Here is a 10,491-nt window from a genome sequence, read left to right as displayed (position 1 = left end):
CCCGCCATAAAGTCTCGATATATGTTTTTTTCAAAGTTAAACTTGCATTAATTTTACATGGCTTTCTAAACATGCAGCTCCTTTGTGCGAGACGCGAGTGCAACGGTAATAGATGTGTAATAGAATGCGCGAAATATGTGCTTTGTGTGAACGGCTTGGTTTCAGTTTTGATGTAAACAAGATCTTCTCCTCATTGATGTTCTCTTTTTCCGCAATATTTGTAATTAACAACGCAGCAGCGCAGCATCTAGTGGCTGGATAGGCTAACTTCAACTGGATAGGCTAACAAAAACATTATAATGCATCGACACTTACATTGTCATCGCATCTCGTGCGTCACTGATAAGGCTGCCTTCTTAACGTACACCTAAAATTCAAATGCATCGTTTTTGCATTCGAATGTGGATTTTTATTTTAAATTTGACGAGTATTCGAAATTCGAAAAACAAATGTACAGCCCTATATTGGAGTAATGGCCGCTGAAAATTCGGCTTTGCTTTAAAAAATAAATTACATTTCACAATATAATAAAATAGAAAACAATTATTTAAATTGTAGTCATTTTTTACAATATTACTTTTTTACTGTATACAGTTTTTGTTTTTTTTTTCTTTAAAAAACATAAAAAAAAAAAAAATCTTACCAACCCCAAACGTTTGAAAAGTAGTATTTCAGTTCAGCAGAGTTTAACCAGTCCTCGGGGTGACGAATTTGGAGGTTCAGAATATCCATGGCTATGCAAGCAGCTGGAATGGTCTTCATCTCTCACAAGCTCTTTGGAGATGGAGCGAGCCGACGTGGACCAGAGCCTGTGTTTTGGATTCATGTCTTCCTCTTCCTTAATCCACTCCACTCCATCTCAGAACCTGAGTGATCTGGTCAGCCAAATACTTGAGTCGTCTTCCTCCGCGCTAGACCCACCAATCCAATCGAATAACTTAACCCCTGCATCACCATTACACGAGCCATCAGTGCAGGACATCTCATCTTCGTTTCCATCTCCATCCTGTGTGGAGGCTGTGACATCAACGCTGGATTCCTTCACTCTTAGTGATGACGTTTTTCTTGGGACTCACTGTTACAGCAGGAAGAATAAGATGCCATCATCTGCATCAGAACAGACGGGCTCATCTTGTACAGTGGACGGTTTCAGTGAAAATACTGAGAGCAGCAACAGCAGTGACGGCATCAGAGGAGTGTGGTATTACCTCACTTCCTCTAGGGACTCCTCTGAATTGTCTCTCAGCACCACCATGCCTCAGTCATCCACTGCGTCTTCATCTTATTTGACAGAATCTTGTGACGAGACCACTGCTTCCTCAGGCTCTGTGATTGAGCTGAGTTCAGATTCATCCAGGAGCGCTGAAGATGCTGGAATGCCACTCAGACCAGCTAATCAGACTCATTCACACGCAGATCCAGAGGTCATCACGCTGAGTGGCAGGAGCAGCTGTGAAAGCAACTTAAGTAACACTTCTGAAGAGTATAAACATGAGTCTTTTACAGTGGGAAATTTAGATGAACCACACCCACTAAAAAGTGATGTGAAATGCCAGAAGTCAAGTTTGAGTGAAGAAATGCTGCATAATAAAGCAGGAAGTGCAACTGAAGAAAGAGGAAAAGATCTTCAGGAACTAAAGAACATGGATTTCAACACTGAAAAAGGCAACAGTGGTGAAGACAGTTCAACAAGAGGTGTAACTTATATATATACTGTAACTTAACGACACACTGGAGCACATTGGATCACTGTGGGATGTGACTGGTTTTCAGTGAAGGGCTTTAATACACCTTGCTGCAACTTTATACTTTACACGTGGGTTTGAGGTTTTTAAGGAGAGATGCTTACCTTTTTATTACTGGTGCTCATTTACGGTGAAGGGTTTTCAAAAAATGTAACTCAAAGTTATTAATAGTTAGTGAAGTAAATTATTCATAGAATTATGCCCCAAAATTCTGGAACCTTTTAACTATTTAAATTAGACAAGCTTCACACATTCCCAACATTCACATCTTAAAAAAAAAAACTGCTGTCATTTTATTGTTTATAGTTTTTTCCCTCTTCATTTCTCCTTACCTTTGATTTTGCTTTTTGCTTCTTATTACTTGTACTTATTTTAAATTCAAATTAATTTTAAATGTAATTTTTCTTTATGAAAGATGGTATACAAATAAAATGTATTAGTGGTAGTGTTTGCAGTATGTGTATATATATATATATATATATATATATGTATGTATGTATGTATGTATGTATGTATGTATATATATATATATATTAGTTAAAATAATATTATTTTAAATTAGCTTTAATTGTTATATTTTGAAGTTTCATTCTTATATTCATTTTTATATTTTATCTAATATTTTTATTTTTATTTTAGCTTTTCGATTAATGAAAAGGATTTTTAATAGTATTAATTTTAGTGAACAATTATTTTTATCAGCAGCATTTCATTCATTTTTGTTTTATTTTTGTTTATGTAAAGGCTAATTTTTAATCTGTTAAAGGTCATAAAATACAAAAGAAAAGTGGCCAGCACATTTAAATTTAGTTTTCTGTCCTTTTTTATGATATATATCAGTTTTGCCGTTTTATTCTTTTTTTTCTTCTTCTTGTCATTTTTCAGAAGTTGCCTCAATTTCTGGAAGTGTGGATGACACTGTTGATGAGGAATTCAACTGACAAAAGACCAAAGACATGTATGTATGCCTTGATATTGGTAAGCAAACATCAGTATAATCTCATATTATATATTGTTTGGATGCTCCTGTATATAATGTCCCATTTAAGACCTGATGATTGATTTAATGATGTCGCTCTCCCTGTATTCTCCTCCCCAGAGACCAGTTGTTATCCTCATTTAGCATTCTGCACATGCTTCCTGTCTCTGAGAAAGAGCCTTATTTGACTACACCACCTGCTCAGACTACCTGTATTTACTGCATAAGTTCTCTCATATAAGGAATGGTTTCCACAGTTTGTATCTTGTCTAAACTTTTTGGGACATCTGGAAGACATTTGATGGTTCATTTTTTACTGTTTTCACTTGTGTTCATCTCATTTACGTATAATAGGTTATGTCAGTCATTCTTTGCATTTCATTGATCGTCTGAAGAACAGATGAAAGACAGTTGAAGAGCAGAGCTCAGGGAACTCATGATTGAGTTAGTTAGGAACTTCATTATTGTGTTTGTCAGTGATATGATGGTTCAGTTTATGTTGACGGGTCATTTTTTTTGTACTGTTTGAACTTTCTCATTTTGTTAAAAAATATTTATGTTGTGAATTGAGTTTTATTACATTGAATGCTGCAGTATGTATGTGTATACAATCAAATAAAGAGTATTATTATAGCCCATTTTTAGTTTAATGTTGTATTTTTGTTTTTTTGAGCAAGCTGAGTGAACACAGTCCTATGATGGTTTTTGGATCACTGTTCTGCGATAAAGTGGATGTAATGAATGCACACTGTTTATTTTAACAAATAATGATAGAATAATTCAAAGGTTGTTATAAAATATGCAAGATGTTACGTGAAAGTTATTGAAATATCCAGGAGCTAATGACAATGGCAGAAAACATGGAAATGGAACTAATTTTGTTGTAAATGTGAGGAAGTGCATCAATAGAAGATTACTGTAAATAAGTTGTAAATCTATTGTTTGTACCTCTATTGTAAAAAAATATACGATAACACATTTAAGTGATTTTCTTAAATATCAGAGGCACTTTTTTCCCTTTTTCAATAAATGATTATAGAAAGTATATGCTTAACCTTAAGAAAATGTTGATCATCAACCTCAAGGTCTGAATTCAAATCCAATTTAAATCTATTTGTGTGATTTTACAATTTTATAGCAATAATTATTACATAAATGTCAGAATTAAATTTAGCCTACTAAAAACTTTACTAAAATTTAAAAACATTTTTCTGCCACAGTGTGATTGCCACAAATAAATGACTCAAACGTAGGCTAACTAAAAGGACAGGGAAAATGTATTCATTTTTGATAAACACAACAGGGTTTGGAAAGGTATAAAATCCTATTTTTTATTTTATATATTATTATTATTATTCAAATATTTGTAATAGGACTACAACAGCACACCTCACTGAACTATACAAGACACATCCAGACATTTATCACCCCATCCATCATTTCATCCTGTCATATTCTATTACCATGAAGTTACATATTATATTTAATAGTTATAGTCAATAAATCTGCTATGGCACCACAAAGTCGGTATTTATTTGATCTGTAGTTAATCACCCTCACTAAAACATTTCCTTTTACCTTATATGGTGTAAAAGGTGCAGACCAGGTGAACCGTGATTGGCTAATACCCATGTCAATCATTCTAGATCCACGCGCACGCGCACTTGAGCCATGACAATTGTTGATAATCAACTGGAGTTATTTTTTTCCTTTAGAGTAAAATAATTTCAAGTCAGGCCCTTTCCCCCAGGGGGACTCTTGGACCACACCACAACGAACATAAGATACCGACTTGCATGAAGGGCTAATGGAAAACCCAAGGGATATGGTAAGAAAGAGTTTATTTGAGCCCGCTTCCTTGATTTAGCGCAGTTAGCGGCTAGCAGTGTTAGCCGTCCTCTTTGTTTTGGTTGTCAGAAACAGATCCGGCTCGTCACACAAACTGCAAAATTTACCTCATTCAAATCACTCGTAATACTCTCTATGGTATGTAATAGCTTATTCAAACTAGCTGTCTCACTAAATGGTGCAAATACAACTGATCATGTGTGTGTTTTGTGTAGGTGAAATATACCCGCAGGCCCATGTATGTGTAAATGTTTGTGTTTATGGTTGTCTCAAAACATAGTCAGTAGACAGTATTTCTGGGGATCATAAACGCGTTAAGCACGTTTTCATGAAACGTTCTGTCTGTGTAGAAAGCTCACTAGGTTTTGAAACAACAAATATGTATGTTTCTGTTGTTATATGACCTAAAAATCACGTTATGGTGGGTTATTGGTATATAAAATGTGTCGATTTTTTGTAAAATGGTATTTTAGCAGGTGGTAATGGAAATGGAATGCGTTCAGATGAAGAAAAGTGAAATTCATTCTGAAATCAGGTCACAGTGGTTTGGACAAATCCGTGTCTGTTGCACCAGTCTAGTGCTTAAGTGGTGAAAAATATAAAAATGTAGAATTGGAAAATACAGCAGATGCCATATGGAAATATTAAATGAGATTCTTTTGCTTTGGCTGTCTCTGTCTTGTGCTGTGGGGATATTGGGTGCTGATTATATTGATCCTTTTTACATGATATTTGCTTTTTGTGACCCATTAGAACCTTCAATTTTATTCATGTGATTTGGTCTGCTTCCTAATTCGCAGCTCATTAAAGCGCTGATGAACTAATATAAAGATTATGGTTATCACTAACTGTAATATTAATCAGGCTGTATTATGTCAAAGGTAATCATTTATTGAAGTATCAGTGGTATATAAGTGAGCTTTAATCCTTGTCTTTCTTTGCTCTTCCATTAATTTGATGTTCTTTCTACTCTCTTTTTTTTTTTCTCCACATTTTTCACTCCTCTCACCTCGTTGCGTAGGCTGAGCATACACACCGCTCAGAGCGGAAGAGAAGAGATTCGTTCGGGATGTTTGACGGGTATGACAGCTGCAGTGAAGACAGCAGTAGCAGCTCCAGCTCAGAGGACAGTGAGGATGAAGTCCCCAGCATGCCCGCCAGCCTGCCAATCATCAAAAACAACGGCCAGGTGTACACCTATCCTGATGGAAAAGCAGGAATGGGTTAGTAATTTGCATATATAGTGGGGTCCAAAAGTTTTGATTACACAAAAAATTGGTTTTGTTTTTCATTTAACCCTGGAAATAAATAGAAAGTATTATATTTTCAGGTCAACGTTCTGTTTATGGAAATCGTTCGTGGTTACAATATAATTTCTGATTTCTAAAATTGTGTAAAATTGACTACCTAACAAAACAAAACCTACCTAACAAAAAAGTATTAGGCTATGGTTTGCATTTCATCTAGGATAAATGCGTTCAGTATAGTGATGTGTTACGTGATCTCGAAGAGAGTCAAAACCACATTTATTGTTTGGATTTTGTGATAAAATCACAAGTATTTGAAAGCTGAGACTGTTTGATTTTAAAGGTAACAAAGCACAATGCTTATTGCGATTTATTGAATGGCAGGTTTACTACCATTAATGTTAAGTGAAGTTCGTACATCAACGGAAAACAGCTTAGACTAAAAGATTGATCTTGATTTAGAAATCCATATCCGTATTGAGTAATGAGAAATCAATATTGTTAATCCAGCACTAGGGTCCACACAGCTGATATGTTTACATGTTGTTGTTTAACCACATTGTGTGCACAAAATAGTCACAGACACAGTCAAAACGTGCAATTGGAAAAATGCTAATTAAACGTCACTGTTTCTGACTATTAATTTAGCCCTCCAGAACAGGCTAAAAAATTCAGACGGTTTTGGCTGAAATTTCAGTGCGTCATTAGTTCAATAGTGTGAATATATGATTGATTGATTTGTTTTTTGATGCAGCAACCTGTGAGATGTGTGGTATGGTTGGTGTACGAGATGCTTTCTACTCTAAAACAAAGAGATTCTGCAGTGTATCCTGCTCTAGAAGCTATTCCTCCAATTCTAAAAAGGCCAGTATACTGGCAAGACTTCAGGTAACTACTTATGGACTTAAGAAGCACTCCTAATCAAAACACTACCTGTATTGTTGTTCATTGAATGTATTCTTTTTGTGTCCCATCAAGGGTAAACCACCTACGAAAAAAGCAAAAGTCTTACAGAAACAGCCATTAATGGCAAAGTTGGCAGCTTACGCACAGTATCAAGCAAATCAACAGAACCAAGCTAAATCAAAATCAAGTAAATATCCAGGTTTAAAGTGTCATTATGTTATTGTATTCCTAATTGATTAATAATCGGCTGTAGCAGTCGCATCACTTAACCACAGCATCATTTGTTCTTTTGCTTGTGTAGTGGTTCCTGTTGAAAGCTTTGACTGGGGCCAGTACATTTGTAGCAATAATCTTGTTGGGGCACCAGTCAGCTGTTTCAAACATGTGAGTACAGGCAGAGATTGGCAGAACATTGTTTTTTGTTTAATATTTTGACTTTGTAACTTGATCACTCTTCAGGTGCCCATGGGTATGTGCTGGGGTGACATAGCAGAGGGGATGAGGGTGGAGGTCATCAATTCTGACACAAACCTCTCCACAAAAGTTTACTGGGTAGCAGGGATTGTCAAACTGGCAGGTAATGTTGTATTTTAATGACTGCCAAGGTTTTTCAAGTATTATAACTGGAAAAGGTATGATATTTATTTTCATAATTTCTTAGGTTTTAAAGCTCTTCTGCGCTATGAGGGTTTTGATAATGACTCAAGCAAAGACTTCTGGTGTAATCTGTGTATCCCAGAGGTCCACCCTGTTGGATGGTGTGCTTCTAGTGTAAAGCCACTGGTGCCTCCGAAATGTATGTAAAACATTAAGCCATTCTAAACTATGTAATAAGCTGGTTTCTTTGCAGTTAAGGTAGTGTGAAGTTGCCATTGCTGAATAGAAGTAATTATAATTTTTAAAAATATATTTGTTTATATATATCATTTGTTTTCATAGCCATCCACCATAAGTATTCTAACTGGAAAGCGTTTCTTGTGAAACGACTCACTGGAGCCAAAACACTTCCACCAGATTTCGCCACAAAGGTAAGATACTCTATCCCAGCAGTGATCATGAAACTGTGCTTCAGTAGAGAGAGACTCTGGAAAAACCAGTGCAGCAAGATCTTCCTGATATGAAGATCACAAAGCGTACAGGTGTCAGACTGCTTTATTGTAACACAGGAAGCAGACATCAATAACCATTTTTACTTGCACATCATTGTCTGTCACTGAGATAAAGTGCAATAAATAATAAAAAAATTTGTTCTTGTTTATTTCTTTACATCTTTGTTTTTTTTTCGTCCATTGTTTTTTTTTTTCTGTTGTTTGACTTTTTGAAAGTAGCACCCACAATTACTTTTATTTGTATATAAAGGCATAACGAATTATAGAATTAATATTCAATTACAGTTTTTTCCTAAATAAATTCATATTTTGATTCAGCAGGGATGCATTAAATTGATCAACATTTACAGTAAACACAGTTACAAAAGGTTTTTATTTCAAATAAATGCTGTTTTTTTTAATTGACTTTTTAAAAATGTATCAGTTTCTACAAAAAGTGTCTACATTTTTTTTTTAATAGTTTTAAAATGGAACAATATTCCACAATATTACTGTTTTTAGTGTGATTTTGATCAGTTAAATGCAGCCTTGGTGAGCATAAGAAGCTTCTATCAAAAACATTAAAAATGTTACAAAGCTCAGCCTTTGAATGGTAGTGTACAAGTCTCCATCTGTGAGTAAAAACGATTTGTTTAAATGTTTAACTGAAGGTTCACGAGAACATGCAGTACCCGTTTAAGAAACTGATGCGTGTGGAAGTTGTGGATAAGGCTCACCTGTGTCGAACTCGCGTGGCCCTGGTGGAACAGGTGATTGGTGGACGTTTGCGCCTGGTGTATGAGGAGAGCCAGGACGGCACTGATGACTTCTGGTGTCACATGTACAGCCCACTCATCCACTCCATTGGCTGGTCACGTAGCATTGGACACCGTTTCAAAAGATCTGGTCAGTGTGCAAGTCTGAATGGTTTTTGATAGACCTTTTCAAATTTGATTGAGCAAAAAATAACATTTGATGAAGCTAAATGTGTCTAATTTTGCACTCTGCAGAGGTGACAAAGAAAATGGAGGGTCAGATGGATTCTCCCTCACAGTTGTTTCTTAAGGTATGCTTGTAATTGCTTTTTTAAATTCAACTGTGTTTACAGTCACATTCATGTGTATTCATGTGTTTTTTTGAACCCATAGATTAAGGATGTGGATCAGAGTGGGGAATGGTTTAAAGATGGAATGAAGTTAGAGGCAATAGACCCTCTAAATCTCTCTGCTATATGTGTTGCTACTGTAAGAAAGGTAAAATGCCATTTTGACATTTTTCTCTGTTGGACTCAAACATTGAGTTGGGCAAAAAATCACAAGGAAGAAGTATTTTTAACTTGGAATTGATTATCTCTCTCAGGTGTTGGCAGACGGGTACCTAATGATCGGGATTGATGGTTCCGAGGCTGCTGATGGGTCAGACTGGTTCTGCTACCATTCAACCTCTCCCTCCATCTTCCCAGTCGGCTTCTGTGAAATCAACAACATTGAGCTCACACCCCCAAGAGGTGCTTTTCCTCTCTCTTCTGCAGTGTGATCAGATCTGACTGCATCACTGAATTAAATTGCGCCATTTTTGCTAATGAATCTGAAACTGCTCCACAGGGTACACCAAACTCCCTTTCAAATGGTTTGACTACCTCAGAGAAATGGGTTCAATTGCAGCCCCTGTGAAGCTCTTTAACAAAGTAAGTTTTCATGCATAGACTGTGAGGATTTTTTTTTATTTGTCAAATTATATGCATTGTGTTGTCTTAAATTACACATTGGGATGCATGCATTAACTCATGTTCTCTCATGCCCTCAGGAAGTACCGAATCACGGCTTCCGTAAAGGGATGAAGCTGGAGGCAGTGGACCTGATGGAGCCGCGTCTGGTGTGTGTCGCCACAGTAACCAGGATTGTCCACAGACTCCTGCGCATTCATTTTGACGGCTGGGAGGATGAGTACGATCAGTGGGTGGACTGTGAGTCTCCAGATCTCTACCCTGTAGGCTGGTGCCAACTGACTGGCTATCAGCTGCAGCCGCCTGCCACGCAGAGTGAGTGAACAGTCCAGAAGATTCTGATTCTAGAAGGTTCAAATTGTTTCTTAGCAACACTGTTTATTCTCCCATTAAGTCTTCTAAAGTCTTCATAGTCTTCTAAACTTTTAAGTTCTTATTAGTTCTTTTGTTTTTTAATTTAGTTTTACACAACTATTTTCTACTCTGTGTCTGACTCTTAGATTTAAACAGTTTGATACTGTAAATGACTTCTGTTATAGACTGACCTCTGTATACCAGCATAGACATGTCAGAATGAAAGTTACTGAATACGGAGTAAACTTGGGCCCATCAAATTTTTTTTTTATTTGAGTTGTGCAGTTAAGTAAAATTTATAATTACTGCATTACAATCCTTTCTTTTTGTCAGATCCAATCAATCAAGTGTCCTTTAACAGTTCACGTAAAGGATAGCATGAGTCACATGACTTATGTACTATGCAAAGTAGGGCTGCACGATTAATCCATGCGATATTTAACGCGCATCTTATCAGTAAAGCCGGTTCTGTAATCAGCGGTAAATCTCCATCACCTGCGTGCTTTCACATTGAGCAGCATTAACTACACAGAGCCGTTGTTCACTGACGAGCTGCGCTAAACCACGTTCATATTCGCGCGATTTTTTGCGCAGCTCA

General features: G+C 36.4%; 2 protein-coding genes across 6 annotated transcripts in view; both read left to right on the top strand.

The window, feature by feature from the left end:
• Window positions 1–3,362, top strand: part of tdrkh (tudor and KH domain containing) — a 14,597-nt gene extending 11,235 nt beyond the window's left edge. Inside the window, exons 13-15 of one of the 3 annotated variants that reach the window (XM_016504834.1) lie at window positions 676–1,695; window positions 2,631–2,703; window positions 2,845–3,362. In XM_016504834.1, the coding sequence (XP_016360320.1) occupies window positions 676–1,695; window positions 2,631–2,686 (1,076 nt within the window). In that variant the 3' untranslated portion in view covers window positions 2,687–2,703; window positions 2,845–3,362. Of the gene's footprint in view, window positions 1–675; window positions 1,696–2,630; window positions 2,724–2,844 lie in introns of all 3 variants that reach the window. The other 2 variants (XM_016504833.1, XM_016504835.1) reach the window with 2 other exon arrangements.
• Window positions 3,363–4,388: 1,026 nt separating this feature from the next.
• The window catches only part of LOC107702488 (MBT domain-containing protein 1-like), a 13,506-nt gene continuing 7,403 nt past the window's right edge, over window positions 4,389–10,491 (top strand). For all 3 annotated transcript variants that reach the window (XR_001635768.1, XM_016504832.1, XM_016504831.1), the window contains exons 1-14: window positions 4,389–4,552; window positions 5,594–5,795; window positions 6,574–6,707; window positions 6,798–6,912; window positions 7,027–7,109; window positions 7,185–7,302; window positions 7,387–7,521; window positions 7,665–7,753; window positions 8,485–8,719; window positions 8,824–8,879; window positions 8,962–9,066; window positions 9,173–9,320; window positions 9,418–9,500; window positions 9,620–9,854. Coding sequence is in view for 2 of the 3 variants with exons in the window: in XM_016504832.1 (XP_016360318.1) it covers window positions 4,532–4,552; window positions 5,594–5,795; window positions 6,574–6,707; window positions 6,798–6,912; window positions 7,027–7,109; window positions 7,185–7,302; window positions 7,387–7,521; window positions 7,665–7,753; window positions 8,485–8,719; window positions 8,824–8,879; window positions 8,962–9,066; window positions 9,173–9,320; window positions 9,418–9,500; window positions 9,620–9,854 (1,759 nt within the window). In the remaining variant the exon portion in view is untranslated. The remainder of the gene's footprint in view (window positions 4,553–5,593; window positions 5,796–6,573; window positions 6,708–6,797; window positions 6,913–7,026; window positions 7,110–7,184; window positions 7,303–7,386; window positions 7,522–7,664; window positions 7,754–8,484; window positions 8,720–8,823; window positions 8,880–8,961; window positions 9,067–9,172; window positions 9,321–9,417; window positions 9,501–9,619; window positions 9,855–10,491) is intronic.

Source organism: Sinocyclocheilus anshuiensis, unplaced genomic scaffold, assembly GCF_001515605.1.
Source record: "Sinocyclocheilus anshuiensis isolate Anshui unplaced genomic scaffold, SAMN03320099.WGS_v1.1 scaffold190, whole genome shotgun sequence".
NCBI classification, from domain to species: domain Eukaryota; kingdom Metazoa; phylum Chordata; class Actinopteri; order Cypriniformes; family Cyprinidae; genus Sinocyclocheilus; species Sinocyclocheilus anshuiensis.
Note: the sequence above shows the minus strand (reverse complement) of the source record. Positions and strands in the feature narration are given on the sequence as shown.